At 44.1% G+C, this 18,659-nt stretch overlaps 1 protein-coding gene and 1 long non-coding RNA gene across 5 annotated transcripts in view; one reads left to right on the top strand and one right to left on the bottom strand.

Annotated features, from left to right (window-relative positions):
- si (sucrase-isomaltase (alpha-glucosidase)) overlaps window positions 1-18,659 on the top strand; it is a 200,304-nt gene that overhangs the window by 179,847 nt on the left and 1,798 nt on the right. For 2 of the 4 annotated variants that reach the window (XM_038816696.1, XM_038816697.1), the window contains 4 exons: window positions 5,076-5,200; window positions 5,713-5,801; window positions 7,832-7,881; window positions 15,920-16,093. In XM_038816696.1, the coding sequence (XP_038672624.1) occupies window positions 5,076-5,200; window positions 5,713-5,801; window positions 7,832-7,881; window positions 15,920-16,093 (438 nt within the window). Of the gene's footprint in view, window positions 1-5,075; window positions 5,201-5,712; window positions 5,802-7,831; window positions 7,882-15,919; window positions 16,094-18,659 lie in introns of those variants that run through there. The other 2 variants (XR_005462898.1, XR_005462899.1) reach the window with 2 other exon arrangements.
- LOC119976283 overlaps window positions 16,134-18,659 on the bottom strand; it is a 45,335-nt gene continuing 42,809 nt past the window's right edge. Inside the window, exons 2-3 of the long non-coding RNA XR_005462902.1 lie at window positions 16,890-17,004; window positions 16,134-16,730 (exon numbers count right to left, since the gene is read on the bottom strand). This is a non-coding gene — a long non-coding RNA (uncharacterized LOC119976283). The remainder of the gene's footprint in view (window positions 16,731-16,889; window positions 17,005-18,659) is intronic.

Genomic DNA, 18,659 nt, shown 5'->3' with positions numbered 1-18,659 from the left:
AGCCGAAAGGCTTTGTGCCTTAACCCGAGGAGCATTTGCAATAAAGCGGAGGAGCTAATTGTGCAAATAGATGTAAATCAATGATATAAACAGAGACATTACAGAGACATGGCTTCAGGGTGACCAGGGGTGGGAATTAAACATCCAAGGGTATTCAGTATTTAGGAAAGACAGACAGAAACAAAAATGCGGTGGGGTTGCATTGCTGGTTAAAGAGGAAATGAACACGGGCAGCGCGGAGGTGCAGTGGTTAGCATTTCCACCTCACGGCGCCGAAGTCCCAGGTTCGATCTCGACTCTGGTCATGTGCAGTTCACACATTCTCCCCAAGTTTGCGTGAGTTTCGCCCACACAACCCAAAGATGTGCGGGGTAAGTGGATTGGCCATGCTAAATTGCCCGTTAATTGAAAACCAATAATTGGGTACTCTCAATTTATTTTTTTTAAAAGATGAAATTAACACAATAATGAGAAAGGATATTAGGTCCTACAATGTGAAATCGATATGGGACGAGCTGAGAAACACTAAGGGCCAAAAAGTATTAGTGGGCGTTGTATATCAACCCCCAAACTGCAGTAGTGATGTTGGGAATGACATAAAACAGAAAATTAGAGATGCAGGCGATAAAGGAACATCTAACATTATGGGTGATTTTAATCTGCATATAGAAATCAAATCAAATTAGTCACAATGCCATAGAGGAGCAATTCCTGGAGTGTATATGGGATGGTTTTCTGGATCGATATATTGAGGAACCAAGTAGAGAACAGACCATCCTAGCCTGGGTAATGTGTAATGAGAACGGAATCATTGGCAATCTAATTGTGCGAGACACCTTGGGAATGAGCGACCATAATATGATAGAATTTTTCATCAAGATGGAGAGTGACATAGTTGATTCTGAGACTTGTGTCCTGAATCTTAAAAGAAACTACAATAATATGAGCCGCAAGTTGGCTATCACCGATTGGGAAACTTTACTTAAAGGCAATAATTGTTTATTCGTGCCTGGCTCAAAAGTAAAATAGGAAAGGTGGCAAAACCATGGCTTACAAGGGAAATTAGAGATAGTATTCAATCCAAGAAAGTAGTATACAAATTGGCCAAGAAAACCAACAGGTCTGAGGATTGGGATCAGATTAGAATTCAACAAAGCAGGACTAAGAGATTGATTAAGAAGGGGGAAGTAGAGTACAAGCTTTCAGGGAACAGAAAAACTGACTGTAAAAGTTTCTATCTGTGAGTGTAGACAAAAAGATTGGTGAAGACAAATGTAGGTCCCTCAAGTCAGAAACAGGGGGATTTATAATAGAGACAAAGAAATGTGTGAGCAATTAAATACATGCTTTGGTTCTGTTGTCACCAATAAGGATACAAATAAGTTATCAGACATGTTGGGGAACGCAGGCCTTAGTGAGAGGGAGGAACTGAAGGAGATCAATATTAGTACAGAAATTGATGGGATTGAAGGCTGATAATTTGCCAGGCTTGGTTATCCACATCTCAAGTACTTAAGGAAGTGACTCTAAAAATAGTGGATACATTGGTAGTCATCTTCCAAGATTCTATGGACTCTGGAACAGCTCCTGCACATTGGAGGGTAGCTAAAGTAACACCACTATTTAGAAAGTGAGGTTGAGAGAAAACGAGGAATTATAGACCAGTAAGTCTGTTGTCGGTAGTGGGGAAAATTCTGGAATCCATTATCAAAGATTTTAAAGCAGAGCACTTAGAGATGGGCAGCACAGAAGAATAGTGGTTAGCACTATGGCTTCACAGCTCCAGGGTCCCAGGTTCGATTCCCAGCTTCGGTCACTGTGCGGAGTCTGCATGTTCTCCCTGTGAGTGCGTGAGTTTCCTTCGGGTCCTCTGGTTTCTTCTCACAAGTCCCGAAAGATGTGCTATTAGGTAAGTTGGACATTTTGAATTCTCCCTCTGTGTACCTGAACAGGCGTCAGAATGTGGCGACTAGGGGCTTTTCATAGTAACTTCATTGCAGTGTTAATGTAAGCCCACTTGTGACAATAAAGATTCTAGCAGAACACTTAGAAAATATTGGCAGGATTGGGCAGAGTCAGCATGGATTTATGAAGGGGAAATCATGCTTGACAAATCTGCTGGAATTCTTTGAATATGTAACTGGTAGAGTTGAAGAGGGGGAACCAGTAGATTAGGTTCATTTGGACTTTCAGAAGGCTTTTGTCAGTTCTACATAAGAGATGAGCGTGTAAAATTAAAATGCTTGGGATTAGAGTAGTGTATTGAGATGGATAGAAAACTGGTTGGGAGACAAGAAACAAAGTGTATGAATTAACAGGCCTTTTTCCAAATGACAGGCCGTGATCCACAGGGATCGGTTCCAGGACCCCAGCTATTCACAATATATATTAATGATTTAGATGAGGGAACGAAATGTAATATCTCCAAATTTGCAGATGACTCAAATTTGTGTGGGAGGGTGCGCTTTGAGGAAAATGCAGAGATCCTTCAGTGTGATTTGGAGAAGTTGAGTGAGTGGGCAAATAAATGGCAGCTACAATATAATTTGGATAAATGCAAGGCTATCCACTTTGGTTCGAAAAAATGGGAAGTCAGACTATTATCTGAATAGTCATGAATTAGGAGAGGGGAATGTGCAATGAGACCTGGGTGGCCTCATACAACAGTTGCTGAAGGTAAGTATACAGGTGCAGCAGGCAGTAAAGAAGGAAAACGGTATTCTGGCCTTCATAGCGAGATAATTTGAGTACAAGAGCAGGAATGTCTTACTGCAATTATTTATGGCTTTGGAGAGGCCATGCCTGGAATATTGTGTGTAGTTTTGGTCTCCATATCTGAGGAAGGATGTTCTTGCTCTAGTGGAGAGCAGCCAACGTTTACCACATTGATTCCTGGGATGGCGGGGCTGGTGTGTGAGGAGAAATTGAGTTGGTTAGGGTTGTATTTGCTGGAGTTCAGAAGAATGAGGTGAGGACCTCATAGAAACTTAGAAAATTCTAACAGGACTAGGCAGAGTAGATCAAAAAGGATGTTCCCCTTGATGGCGATGTCCAAAACCAGAGGTCACAGTCTGAGGACACTGGATGGACCATTTAGTATAGAGATGAGGAGAAATTTCTATAACCAGAGAGTGGTGAGCTTGTGGAATTTGTGACCACAGGAAGTAGTTGAGGCCAAAACATTGTTGTTCTCAAGAAGCAGTTCGATACACTACTTGGGGCGAAGGGGATCAAACAACATGGGTAAGGTGGGATTAGGCAATTGAGTTGGATGATCAGCCATGATCGTAATGAATGGTGGAGCATGCTTGAAGGTTCGAATAGCGTTCTCCTCCTTCTAATGTCTATGTTTCTATATTTCTAGAATTGGGTGCCTATAACAGAACACATATTCCAAGTATGGCCTGGCTAATCATTGTCTTGTGCAAATTTATTAACATACCTTCATTCTTGTACTGTATGTTGTTGGCCTTTTTATTGCTTTATTCACCTTCAATTTCAGGTAATTATCTATTTGAACCTCAAGACTAGATAGGTCGGATGCAGGGATGATGTTCCTGATGGTAGGTGTCCAGAATCAGGGGCTTAGCCTGAGGATTTGGGGTAGACCATTTAGGACAGAGATGAGGAGAAATTGCTTCATCCAAAGAGTGGTGAGCCTGTGGATTCATTACCACAGGAAGTAGTTGATGCTAAAACATTGAATATATTCAAGAGGTGGCTAGATATGGCACTTGAGGCGAATGGGATCAAGTGTTATGGGGAGAAAGCAGGATTAGGCTATTGAGTTGGACAATCAGCCATCGTGATGAATGGCGGAACAGGTTCGAAGGGCCGAATGGCCTCCTCCTGCTCCCAACTTCGATTTTTCTATATATCCTTTAGCATCTTGGCACTAAATGAATATGCCTATTCCTGTTTTTTTCTCAAAAATGCTGCATCTCTGCATTAAATTGCAGCTGCTATCTTTATGTTATGGGCAGTTTTATGCTTTGGACGCTTACCTGTTAGAAACAAGTTTAAATCTGCCTAAGCTCATTTATTTTATCCCATTATTCTTTGCTGGATGGAATCCCAGAGATGAAAGCAGATTGTACTAAACCACGCTCCATCTAGCTCCCCAGATGTTACTTGATCAAATGTACACAGATCAGTGCAAAACCTTTTATGACTTTGTCACTCATGAGTTATTATACTGTCATTCACAGCTTTAATGAAATCAAAAAGTTGAAATTAGTTAACAGCAGAAACACAAAATGGGAAGATAGCAAGCTCACGACTAATTTTCCTGAGCCAACAGGAATGAAAATTGTCTGCGGTGTAAACAATACTGCGAGTTCTCCATCTGGTGGCACGGTGGTTAGCCCTGCTGCCTCACAATACCAGGGATCTGGGTTCAATTCCAGCCTTGGGTAACTGTCTGTGCAGAGTTTGCATGCTCTTCCAGTGTCGATATGGGTTTCCTCTGGGTCCTCCAGTTCCCTCCCACAGTCCCAAGATATGCAGGTTAGGTAGATTGGACATGGTAAATTGCCCCTCCATGTACAAAGATGTGCAGGTTAGTCGGGGTAGCAGGGAGAGGGTTGGGCAGTGAAAGTTGGGAAAGCTGCGATAGGGCGGGGCAGTGGGCATGAGTGGGTTACTCTTTCAGAGCATCGTGCACACTCACAGGGCTGAATGGCCTCCTTCTGCAATGTAGGGATTCACTTTAGTGCCCACTTTAGGCTACAGGTGTTGATCAGTTTCACTCCCCCAGCCCTTGCCCCGCAGCATCTTTTGCATCGTTATCTGTTCGTGGACAATCCTTGACTGGCGTTTGGTTGCTGATTATTTACTCAGGATCAGTAAAATTAAAATTAGCTGTTTACTTTGCAGATACAACATTTATTTTACGCCAGTAACTCAACTATAAAGATATTTATGAATAATCTTAGAAATCAGATGGTCTCTTGTAACTCGATGTATTCAACAAATCAGCAGGAAGAACTGATAAGAGTGGCATTTATTATAATTGTAATTGGCAATCCGCGAACCGAGAAACGGCACTCTTTATTAGCAATGTTTATTTTATATAGGCCAAAACTATTCCTCAAAGAGGCAAGTGGATTTATATGCCAACACCACTCGATCACATCAATCTTCATATCAGAGGAGGTTATATTATTCCCTGGCAAGAGCCAGCGAACACTACATATTACAGGTAAATGTTTATTTTACAGAATTGTTTAAGTAAACTAATTCCTAGAAAATAACTAGATACCCAATGAAGTTTCTTCCCTAGAAATAATTTTCCAACCGTACACTTTCGGTAGAGCTGGCCCACCAACAGAAAGTGCATTTTGCACACCAGCAAATTGCCAACATGCAATAACAAAGAAGAACATACATTGCACAGAGTTGGAAAATTATCCCTTAGTTGAAGAAATATTGACAGATATGTTTGTTTGAAAATGAATGGGTTCAGGCCCTGAGATGCGAAGATCAGGAAAGGGCAGGGTGGAAAGGAATGTGTGTAAGAACATAACAGAAAAGTATAAATTTGGGTGGCGTTCCTGCGGTGTTTAGGTGCTTAATCCAACTTTTTCAAATCTGTGATAAATACATGAACACATTTTGTAAGAAGCTGATCTGTCTGAATTTGTTGATCTTGAAGAATATGCACGCGGAAATCTCAGAAAATTCAGATTTAACTTACAACAAATAATTTTACAGCCGGAAAAACCACCTTGGACTAATTGTTGCCTTGGATGATAATCAAGTTGCTAAAGGTCGTCTTTTCTGGGATGATGGTCAGAGCATTGGTACGTCAGCTTTTGATATTTCTGTTGCAATTCTTTTTTTTTGTTGACCTGCTGTAAAATCTACAATGGCAGGCATGACTTCTGAACTGTAACAAATCCTGGAAGGGATTGTAATGCTATTGAATCACTTTCAAGGCAATATTGGACGCTTCTTTTGCAATTGATTTATTTTCTCCTACCCTGAAGCCACCGACGTCTTTTGGATTTTCGTTTCATCGGTACAAACGTTTTATCCAGTGGCCGATTTCATCTGTGTGACTGGACCAATGGATTTTGGCAGCCATTGCCTAATCCTATATTGAACTGACATAATACACATTTAACAAGAGTTAATGCTGATTAGCTGTCACATAATGGAGAAGGACTGGTAACTAATTCCCCTTTCCTTCTCTGGACCACAGCAGCTACTGCCACCGTAGACTTCTGGCTTGTTTCCCTGATTTCAAAACCCTGCATTGCACTTCAGTGATAAGCTATTTAACTTTCCTGCAGTGTTTCTCTTACTTTGCGGCATCACCATAATACCACACTGTGCAAGGGCAGCAGGGTGGCACTGTGGGTTAGCCATGCTGCCTCACGGCACCGAGGTCCCATGTTCGGTCCCGGCTCTGGGTCACTGTGCGTGTGGAGTTTGCACATTCTCCCCGTGTTTGCGTGGGTTTCGCCCCCACAACACAAAGATGTGCAGGCTAGGTGGATTGACCACGCTAAATTGCCCCTTAATTGGAAAAATTAATTGGGTCCACTAAATTTATAAATAAAGTACTACACTGTGCAGAAACAGTTAAACATGACAGGCTGAATTTTACCTCTTTAAAACAGATAGGGTGCGGTCATGTCAGAGATTACAATTGAAGCATAACCTTTGGAATAGGAAGAGAAACTAACATGAATCTGTTCAGTTCCAGTTTTAGCAGAAGCTGGATAAGGGGTGGACAACCAATTAATGGCCAGGTACAAGTTGGTCACTTAAATATTATACTGAGGCTCCATGCCATAACTTCAATAATCATGCAATTCCAAACACAGGCGACCGGGTTTCACTGGCCTCAGGAAACTTGACAACTTCAAGGGGGCCTGAAGCCATGTGGTAAGTATTTTTACAGCACTGCTGGTGTGCTGTAATCCCTACTTCCCCAAATCTCTGCTCTTGTAGGCTTCAGCCCTGTCAATACAGTTACCACCTGACAGGCCTTCCCAGCTTGTCAATCAGGATGTTGGTGGACAGAAGCTCCACAGAAAACAATTCACAGGAGGTATGCATTTAAATTGTTCAGGGCATTTGGGAGATCAATCGTTCTAGTGGGGTTTCCTGACACCCCCCCCCCCCCAACCTCACAGTGGTACCACCCCATACCCGCAGCCATCTCTCTCCGTCCACCCCACTCCTGCCAAGTGAACGTACCTAGGTTAAAATCCAGACCGATGTGTAAGCTCTACAATCTGCTTAAGAAAGAATGCCTAATAAAACACCGTCACAAGGGAATCGTCTGTCACAATCATGTGTGGGCAATGGGATGAAGAGAATGCATTCTGTGGGAGGTAATTATCTTTTCATTGTCACAGTAGAGTTGAACCTTACGCTGACATATATGGGTAGCATTTAATGAGATTTAGCAGCAATGTACCCCATTCTCCAATTCCTGAAAAATTGGATTAGAATTCCACTTTTATTTTACCTCTGCAGGGTGCTGCTTCAGTATTTCCAGCTGCACCTACACTTGTGGAAAACCATCATAACTCACTCGTAGCTGTCATGCTTGTGAGTAATGGGTCCTTCATGCTTGTAAGAGAAGGGCAGTTGCTCACTGTCATTGTTTAGATATAATCCACAGCATACCAGTGATGTATTATCGATGTTGTTGCAGCCATGCCAAAGATCTTTATAACTTATGGGAATCTTTTAAACTCATAAAGAAAATAACTGGTGCATTGTTATCAGTGCCACTTGCCATATATGATGCTCACAAATGCCTGAACTTCCATTGATATTGCTTTTATCTATGTTTTATTTCAATTCCACCTTGCAGATACAATTGAAAGAAAGGAATATTTCCAAGCTGAATTCAGTGCTGTTAAAGTAGGTATTACCTTTGCCTTACAAATTCCCAGTGTTATTTCAATGGACTGAACCAGAAGGATTATGCTTATACCACAGAAAGTACATTTATTTTGCCCTCCCCAGCAGAAAGCTCTGCCTACTGGAGGTACATGTTGGAAACTACAGTATATCATAGAATCCCTGCAGGAGGCCATTTGGCCCATCAGATCAACAGCAACCTTTTGAATGTGCATTCTGTCCATTTACCCTCCCCTATCCCCATAATCCCATAACCTAACTGTTGTGTTCTGTGGCTCCCCTGATTATGAAGTCACACATAGAACATGTGTGTTTAGATATAACAAGTATTTAATATTAAATACTTGGACAGGTAACCAACAAACCTATGTACAGACAATTATATCTGAGTTACTGTAGAGCTAAGGTGAGATGCGACTGTCCTGTTGTCCGTCCTGCTGCCAGCTGCCTGAGTCTCATCAGTCACCTGATATATATATCTGGCTCCATGTGTGTCTGGTTCCACCTACTGGCTGGAGGTCATAACTGTCACTGCTGTGTTCTCTGCCTTGCTCTAACCAGATGGCTTTGATGTGTCGTGTTGATCAGAAAATAACGAGTCTTATAAACTAACAAAACAATTGGATTTGACACATATCCCTAAGAACTAACAGTTGAATAAACACACATAAACTATATTCATCTAACATCTAACTCACTAACTCATTAACTACTCTCTTGCTCTCTCACTGTCTTCAGTACTCCTCACCTGCTCCTGCTCCCACCACCTACTCCAACCTTCTGTCCCACAAGGCTCAGCGTCATCCCGTACATAATTATTTTGGATTAGCTTCCTCTCATGGCTGTCTGTATCCATTTCATTTACCCTACATTACCTTCATGTGTGATCATACCATAACTGCATGTATTGGTGATCAGCTTTATACATTGGTACTGTTATATACAGTTATACACAATGGGGCAATTATATACAGTTATATACAGAAATGCATATGTGAATTTCACCACACTAACCTCCACATCCCTGGGCACAAAGAGGCAATTGTAGTATGGCCAATCCACCTAATCCACACATCTTTGGACTGTGGGGGGAAACCGGAGCACCCGGAGGAAAGCTACACAGACACGAGGAGAATGTAAAACGCTACACAGGCAGTCACCTGTGTCACGAAATTGAACCCGGGTCCCTGGCACTGTGAGGCAGCAGAGCTAACCACTGTGCCATTGTGCTGTCCCTAATATGCATTTCACAATTTTCCAACCAGTAGTTTTATTTAACATTGGTTCAGAAAATTATTGCTCATTTATTTCCTTTCTCTCCCAGAATTACTGTAAATAGTTGTTTTTCCTTTGATAATCTGTACGGTGATGTTGCGTTGCCACAGGTGATCATGAAGCGTCAGTTATTGACGTATATCATAGATGGTTAGTGAATTAGCATGGGAATCGAGTGATAAATAATCCTGTTCAGGATTACAAGATGACATAACCTGGGGGCAATTCTCAAACATGGAGCCCAAGTGTTCACGCCGTCGTGAATGCCGTTGCATGGCGCTGGAGCAGTTCACGCCGCTCCAGCCTCCTTTCCCTGCGGCAAATGGGTGCCGCACCAACCCGCACATTCGCAGTTGGGCCACGCCAACCTGCACATACGCGGAGGACTTCTTTAGCGCGCCGGCCCAGACTCAACATGGCGTCGGTGTTCAGGGGCCGGCTGTGCCAAAACATAGGCCCGGGGAGGCAGAGGCCTGCCCGGTGGGCACTGATCGCGGGCCAGTCCCCATTGTTGGCCCCCACCAGTGAAGAAGGGCCTCCCCCCCACAGGCCCCCCCCCCCCCCCGACCGTTCGCGCAGAGTTCCCTCCAGTTGGACTCTCTCGGATCCGCACGGCCGCTCGGCCCATTTGGGCCGAAGGATCAGTGTCCTGTGGCCGGCGCCGCGCCAAATACGCTGGCACAAATCACAAATGACGCCGATTCTCCGCACCTCGGAGAATCGCGTGCCAGCGCTCTTACAGTGTGAAAAGATATAAAGGAATCACAAAAGTGCCAGAAGGTGGCCATTCGGCCTATCGAGTCTTCACTGACCCTCTGAAAGAGTACTTCACCCAAGCTCAATCTTCCATGGGGAGAATGTGAAAACTTCATACAGACGGTGACCCAAGGCTGGAATTGAACCCAGGGGCGGGATTCTCCCCTACCCGGCATGGCGGGGGGTCCCGGCGGGATGGAGTGGCGTGAACCACTCCGGTGTCAGGCCGCCCCAATGGTGTGGACGTCTCCACACCTTTAGGGGCCAAGCCGTAACATTGAGTGGCTAGGCCCACGCCGGAGTGGTTGGCGCCCCGCCAGCCGGCGAGAACGGCCTTTGGTGCCATGCCGTCTGCTGATGTCATCCCGCGCGTGCGCAGGGGAGGGGGTCACTTCCGCCTCCGTCATCGTGAAGACTATGGCGAAGGCGGAAGAAAAAGAGTGCCCCACAGCACAGGCCCGCCCGCCAATCAGTGCCCCGATCGTGGGCCAGGCCACCGTGGGGGCACCCCCTGGGGCCAGATTGCCCCGTGCCCGCCCCCCCCTCCCCCAGGACCCCGGAGCCCGCCTGCGCCACCTGGTCCTGCCAGTAAAGTAGGTGGTTTGATTCCCGCCAGCGGAACTGGAATGTCAGCGGCGGAACTTCGGCCCATCGCGGCCGGAGATTCACCGGGGGGGGGGGGGGGGGGGGGGGGCTGCCGATAGGCGTGGCGCGATTCCCATCCCCACCGAATCTCTGGTGCCGGAGACTTCGGGACATGGCGGGGGCGGAATTGACGCCGGCCCCCGGCGATTCTCCGACCCGGCGGGGGTCAGAGAATCCCGCCCATGATCCTTGGCGACGTGAGGCAACAGTGCTAACCACTGTGCCACTGTGTTGCAGAAAATCACCCTTTTTTTTATAAACACCCTCGCAATGTTGATTAATCCTCTTTGCAAATATCTGAATGCCTAGCTGCTCAGTAACTCAGATCCTTTTAGGTGAGATCTAAACTTAAGACTCAGTATCCGAGGGTTGACTGTTATTGGAACTCACCCATCAAGTTAGTCGATTTCATCATTCTCTCTTAGCATTCCAGCTCATAGCAGCAAAGAAAAAGAATATTGTCCATCTACCCACCTCCAATTAAAAGTTCAGTATGCCTCAGGCAATCGGCACATCCTGCTTCAACTGTCAACTTACCATGTTTCAACTGCCAGTTGCAAAATACATGCCAAGCTGGATAACTGGTAAAACAATGACCAAAACCTTTTTAAAAAAATACTGGCACAACCCTTAATATCTAGAAGGCAGAGTTGGCCAAATTGCCTTACGAGCCTGCTCTGCCATTCTCTAAGGTCATGATTGATCTTTGACCTCAACTTCACTTTCTTACATTATCCCCATATCCTTTGATTCCCTTCGTACCCAGAAACCTATCAAACCCGATCTTGAATATGCTCAGTGACTGGGCATCTAGAGCCCTCGGAGATAGAGAATTATAAAAATTCACATCCCTCTGGGTGAATACATTTTTCCTTACCACAATCCTAAATGGCCAATCCCATATCCTGAGAACCGTAGTTCTAGACCCATCAGCCAGAGGAAGCATCAATTTATCCTGTCAAGTTCTTGAAGAAATTTACTGGTTTCAAGCAGGTCACCTTATATTATTCTGACCTAGTCTACTCAAACTTTATTCATCAGATAACCCTGTAATCTGAGGAATCAATCTCGAGAACCTCTGTAACACTGCCTAAAATCAAATCTTTTCTTCCTTGGGTAAGTTGACCAAAACTGTACATGGTACCCGCAACAACAAAGGCCTATATAGTTGCAGCAAGATTTCCTTGCTCTTCTCCTCCAACTCCCATGCCTTTCTTATTACTTGCTATATCTGCACATTACTTTTTTGTTATTCTTGTGTGAGGCCATCCAAGACCCTCTGAATGCCAACATTTACTAGAGGCTCAAATTTTAAAAATATTTTCTTTTTCCATCCATCTTGACAAAATGGACACTTTCATATTCTATTTCTCCCTTTGAAGACCTTTTCATTTTCCCCCTCAGCTTTCTATCTTCACAAATCTTGATACATTACATTTGGTCTCCTCATCTAAGTCTAGCATTTAGATTGTACACGGCTGAGGCCCAAGCACTGATCTTGTGTCACCCCATAGCTAAAATCTGTCAATCCGAACATAACTTGTTTATTCCTACTCTGTTTCCTAACTATTAACCAAAAGTTGATGACATTAAAATCAGCACAAAATATAGGTGTTGTAACCTGCATGGAACCTACGGGTTGGAACCCAAAATCATCCATGGTTAAGTTCTATATAAAGTCGGCCAGGTATGGTACCGACAGAGCATGCCCGGATATGATCTGATGTATATGGTTAATACCAATGTGTCAGAAAACCAAGTTTTCTTTAACCTTCTCGATTTGGACTCATTTGTGGTTTACAAAAATAGGCCTACGATATGTACTTGCACAGTGGGGCATGATTTTGACATAGTAAGCTGCAGGTCTGAGGGGCATGTCATAGGATACAAAGACTTGCACAAAATTTGCTGTTTATCTTTTAATTTGTCTTTTAATTTCTTGTGGAAAAATTGTGGGTTAATATAATTTTGATAAATGAAACATTTTTAAATTAATCAAGTAGCGCAAATGGAGACATTTTCCCATTGTCATACAGGGTACTGGTCCAGCAGAGAACACCTAGCTATTTCTGAATTTCAAATCTAACCTAACTTGGCAAAGTGGGAACCAGTGGGATCAGGTGAAACAGCTGTTCTACACTCTGGCCAATGTGACTATCGATTGACTTTAATGGAGAGTAAAATCCAGCAGCTGCTGAATAAAACAACAAAAAACTTGTATTTAAAGAAGAACATCGGAACATGTGGTGCATTTAATGCTTTAAAGCAGTAAAGCATTCTAAAGAGGTTCACAAAAGTGTAATCAAACAATATTTGATACCGAGGCACATAAGGAGATATTAGAACAGATGACCAAAGCCTTGATCAAAGTGGTAGGTTTCAAGGAGCATCTTAATTAAATAGATAAGAGAGAAAGTTTTTAAAAATAAATTTAGAGTACCCAATTCATTTTCCAATTAAGGGGCAATTTAGCATGACCAATCCACCTAACCTGCACATCTTTTGGGTTGTGGGGGCGAAACCCACGCAGACACAGGGAGAATGTGCAAACTCCACACAGACAGTGACCCAGAACCGGGATCGAACCTGGGACCTCGGCGCCGTGAGGCTGCAGTGTTAACCCACTGCGCCACCGTGCTGCCCTGCTAGGGGGAAAGTTTGGGGAGGAATTTCCACGCTTAGGGCCTAGGCAGCTGAAGACCTGATCGCCGGTGGTCAGGTAATAAAATTTTGGTTGCATAAGAAGCTCAAATTCAGGAAACTCAAACATCTTGGAAGGTTGTAGGATTGGAAGAGGTTAAAAAGATACAGAAGGCAAGGCTATTATGCACCATCTCCTCAGTTTCCCAGCAGTCAGCAGGTTTAAAGTTGCCCTGACTGTTAGCAGATGCAGGTGTTGTGCTTTTATGAAAATATAACATTTACCTTAACAATCAGTAGAAAGAAGGGCATCATACCCCTAAGATGTTCACAGGTGTATGGGAATTACAAAATTGAGCCTTTTGGTTATCATACGCGTACTGTCAGTTTCACAACTGGAGTTATCTACTGTCATCGCATTCCCATGCTTTATTTTCTCTACCTTTTTATATTCTTTAATTCTAATGGTCTTGTTCAATTCCATTTTTAATGCTGTTGGTATGCAGCAATAACTATTTACATACATACTGATGATACAAAAATTCAGGGTAATGTAAGATTTGTAAGGCCACACAGAGTCAACACTGGATGTGCTTCCCTACTCGAGCCAAAAACTCATCGAATGTCTTAGTGTAGGGGCCGTTGGTTAGGTAAGGCTTCGTATCCCTCCAAATGTATGCACAGCACAAACAGTTAACAAAATGACTACCTGGCAGTCGTTCTCTGCGATATTGTTCGCCCAGAAAAACTACCGCATCTTCTGTGCGTACTGATTCCAGTCTGGCATCAGAAATGTTCAAACATCTGAAAAGAGGCATGATGAATGAAAATTTCCAACCTGTATGCGATAGAGATAGTGAGGTGATGCAGTAGCGTTGATAGCTATCCACTTTTTAACCTTGATGAAGAGTCCACACGGAGTTGGTGGAAACAAAAACTTTATTTTACAATTACTGTTTTATACCGCTCCAGTAGTAACCTACTGGATCTTCTCCAGACGTTGCGTTACTGACCAACTCTATTTATACATAGCCAGACATTGTTAAAGGTACCTCGCCCCTTGTCAGGCAAGCTTGTATTCTGCAAGATCCACAGGGCAGTTAATCACCCCTATCACGTAAGACCAATGCGGGATACAACAGTAAGGTGTCACTGCGGTAGGCATGATCTACCAAACGCATTACGCCCGAAAGGCAGCGAGGCGCACACGGCCGGTAAATGCTGGGTGATCCCTTTTCCGGAATCCCGCCATGCCTCGCAAGATCTAATGCAATCTCGCACGATGTCGCGATGTGAATCTTGACCATTGTGGGCTGATCACTTTTTAGCAAATCTGTGTATTAGAGTGAGACAGCTAGTCTCGCTCTAATATACACTCCCACGACCTGACTAGGGCAGTGGGTTTTAATCCCTTCATCTTGGAGAGTTCAGACGAGCACTGTTCAGTGTTGGTCTCCACAAACAGGGAATAGGTGGAATGGCACTTGTGGGGGACTCCAAGGTGATTGGAGGCTCCAAGGTGCTTGACCTCTGGGCAGAGTGGCACCCTGGCACTGGTGCCACTCAGACTTGGCACTGTCAGCCTGGCACTGCCACCTGGGTGCCAGGTGACAATGCCAAGGTGGCATTTTCCCTGCGACGTGGATCAGACCTGGGGGTGGACTGTGTAGTTCAGGGGCCTGAGGACATCCTTATAGGTGAGTTGAAGCTTTGGGGGAGTTCGGAAGTCGTATTAGGGGCTCGCGAAATCAGGATGCCATTTAAAAATGGTGCCCTGGGCCGGGATACTCCAGGTCGCGCGTCGCAATTGCGTCCGGTGCGGGGGCGGAGAATGGGGCGTCAGACCCACGACATCTTTGCGCGATTCTCCGGCAACTGACCGAGTTCCCGCCAGCGTGGTTCTCGCATGGTTCCACCCGGTGGGAGCTCGGCGTCGTGGCTGCGGTGGCTGTCCTGGTGGGGGGGCGGGGTATCAGTCTCTGGGAGGGAGTGGGGGGACCTCCTCGATGGCCATGCCCGAGATCGGGGGCCACTGATTGGCGGCACGCGCGATCTTGGGGGTCCTCCAGACTGTCGCACGGTGCCGCGGCATGCATGCGCGGACCCACAGCCGGAAGTCCGGAGTGATTCGTGCCCCGTTTTCTGGTGGGCATGGGGACATAGCCCCATTATTGGAGATTCCTGCCCTGATCTTCTGCACAGAGGAGGTCCAATGAGCGGATCTCCTCAGCGCAGGAAACAGGACTAAGTGCGGCCTTATCCCCGCTGAGACCCCAAGTCTGCGGCTAAATGCACTTATTCTGGTACTCTATTTCTATTCTGGTAGATCGCGCACGGCGTTGCTATATTGTAGCACTGATTTTCTGAGCTGCACTGAGCAAATCTAAGACTTTGTACTGGGAATGGAGCCATTCAAATTATTTCCCTGATTTTGTCATTAACGTCTAGAAATCAGTTTCCAATGTGGTGATTTTCTACTTATGTTTTCCTTAGGTTTTTATTGGATTACAATTGCACTAACTAATTCAGCATTGAAATTCATTTTCTGGATTTATCTCAATAGTACGTTGTGTGAGCCTTAGATGATTAATCTTCACTAACTTTTCTGACTTCAGTTAAATATTATTAGCGGTCTTGTATCAACCCACTGTTTCTGCTATGTCAAAATATAAATTGTGATATAACATCTGATTATCTCTATGATTTATTTGTCAAATTACAGGACACCATGAAAACCACTATATTGCACAACAATCTGAAGAGTACAGCAAACGAGCTGAAACTAGGATATCTTCAAGTCTGGGGAACAGGGACCATTCCGCCTACAAGTGTCATTGTAACTTATGAGAACACAATACACAACATCAGCAGTTTCCACTATAGACCTGAATCACAGGTATGAAAGCATGACTGTTGCAAAGATACACAGGCTCACATTAAAAATCATGTTGCTCATCACTTAAATTGACTATTCAAAACAAGCAGACGGCCAGGATTTCTTGACCATGTCATGGCGCAACCTGCCATGGGAGAGTCACCGGCCCAACCAAAAGTCTATCGACATCGACTGGACATTCCCATTGTCGGGATGGGCTGGAAGATCCTGCCCTGAGGAACCCGCCATATAATCCGCTCACATATACATAATAGATGGAGTGAAAGACCTGTTAAACCTCTAAATTTATCAATGGGCACATACTAATATGTCTGCGGAGAAACATGCCTCTTTTCCAACTGAACCTGACAGTTTGCTGTTTTTTGTTAACACTCCACCCAAATTTCCAGAGCACTGAGGTCGGCCTTTCAAACAGCCCGCCTCAGCTATCTCTGACTTTTTTCGGGAGCAGCGGATTTGTGCTGAACCAGGATGTTTCCCAACTCCTCCTCAGATGCCTTTCGGATGAACATCCAGTTCTATATTTCTGTGAGATTTTTTTCCGCCTCCTTACCGATAATGGCAATGAATCCTTCACACGAGAACTTTGACGATATCACCATCACTCATTTATTTTCAGCAAAAAGGTACTCGAATCCTGACAGAGTAGAGAGAACATTCACCAACATTATTTGTACCTGTGATAATTTATTTTTAACATCAGTGATTCTGGTATGTAAAACTTCTTTGATTGATGTTTATCCAAATAAATTGTGTAATTATCTTTAAATGTTAAGTTAAATAGCTTTACAATTACCTGCATCCTTTGATCTCCCAGTTTCTGCAATATATAATGTTTCAAACCTCCTGTCAATTGATTGCTGGGAGCTTAAGCTCATCCTTTGCAATGGGCAGAGAGGGTCTGGGCAGCTCTAAAATCAATAGAAAGAATAATTAGGTTGGGTTTATAATGGGCAGCCGATATAATGGGTTACCAACCATTTGACACCATCATCAAAGCTGACTTTTAACCTGATAGTGTAGAAGTCCTCCTAATGTGACACCATGAAGCTCCACCTCATTGCTGACATGAATAAGAAGAACGTGAAGGTTCTTCATTCATTTGGAGCGTTGCCAGGAACTCTCCAATCGTTCTTTTCAAAACCAAAAACATAGCAACAAGAGCCACTTAAGAGATAAAAATAAGTGTACGATAGAATGCATTTTCCCTTTAAGCGTTAGATAAAGGACATAGCGGTGAACCTGTTAATTAGATATTTCCAGGTAAAATGAAGTCATGCCATTAATCAGATTATCCCCATTAAGCAAACCTCATTAGTATTGATTTAAATGCATTCAAAATCAATTATTCTGGGAATATTCCCAATTTATATGAATGTTCCTATTATTCTTGTGCCTATTAACTGACATTAAGCGGATTATAAGACTATGTTTCGGAATCCGTGAGAGATAGAAATTGACTTTTGAAACAGAAGACAGGAAAAGGAACATAATCATGAAAAGTAGAAATCACAGAATTTATATAATCTGATGCAATACAGAAGCATTGCAAGTTAAAGGTTCCTTTAATTTGATGTAAATATTTATTTATAATGCTATTGTTGGTCGTACAATTATAGATATCGGAATCTAATGTACTGTACAATTATACAGAAATAGATGCTGACACAAAGAGTACCCTGATAATAAATGGCACGGGTTAATGATCACGGTAAACTGGTGGCAATCCTGATGTAGCCAATGGGATTAAGTCTCAATTGGGCATGTATCTCCCCATTGTCAGGCTAATGCGCTCCCCTGAGGGATATTTAGCCCTTCAAGCCCCCTTTATAGTTCAGTAAAATCATGGCTGCCCTTCTACTTCAACATAATTTTCCTGCACTATCCCTGTATCCATTTATGTTTTTAATACATCGGCATCTATTGATCTCAGTCTCTAACATGCTCAATGCCTGAGCCTCCATGGTTTTCAGGCCAGGGAATTGCAAAAATTCACCACCCTCAGAGTGAAGAAATTCCTTCTCATCTTAGTCCTCAATGCTCCTAGTTCTGAAACACTCAAGCCGAGGGAAACATCCTTCCTAAATCTTCAGTGTCAAGCCCTGAAAGGATTTTGTATGTTTGAATGAGATTTCCTCTCATTCTTCTAAACTCCAGAGAATAAAGGCTTTCAGTCTAATTTAGTCTTTCAGAGGACGGTAGCTCGTCTGCACAATCAGCCCCTCCAGAAGTGGCGGCATCTGCTGTTATTACAGGAGGCCCAGGAAGAGGGAGCAGGATTCTCCAATAATGGGACTATGTCCCCACTCCAGCATCAAAACGTGAGCGAATCAGGACTTTCTTCAGGAAAGTCCAGAGTGATTCTCTCACCTGAAGGGGGCTAGCAGGGCCCTGGAGTAGTCTTCGCATGTCCGGCTGCCGATATGGGGCCCTGCACTTCCGGTCGGTGGTCCGCGCATTCGCACGGCGGCGGCCAGCGTCGGCCGCCCCGCGCGACATGGCGGACCCACACCGGATAGACGATGTCATGAGTTTGGCCGCGGATTGGTGACCCCTAATCGATAGC

This window comes from Scyliorhinus canicula, chromosome 13, assembly GCF_902713615.1.
Source record: "Scyliorhinus canicula chromosome 13, sScyCan1.1, whole genome shotgun sequence".
Taxonomy (NCBI): Eukaryota; Metazoa; Chordata; class Chondrichthyes; order Carcharhiniformes; family Scyliorhinidae; genus Scyliorhinus; species Scyliorhinus canicula.
Note: the sequence above shows the minus strand (reverse complement) of the source record. Positions and strands in the feature narration are given on the sequence as shown.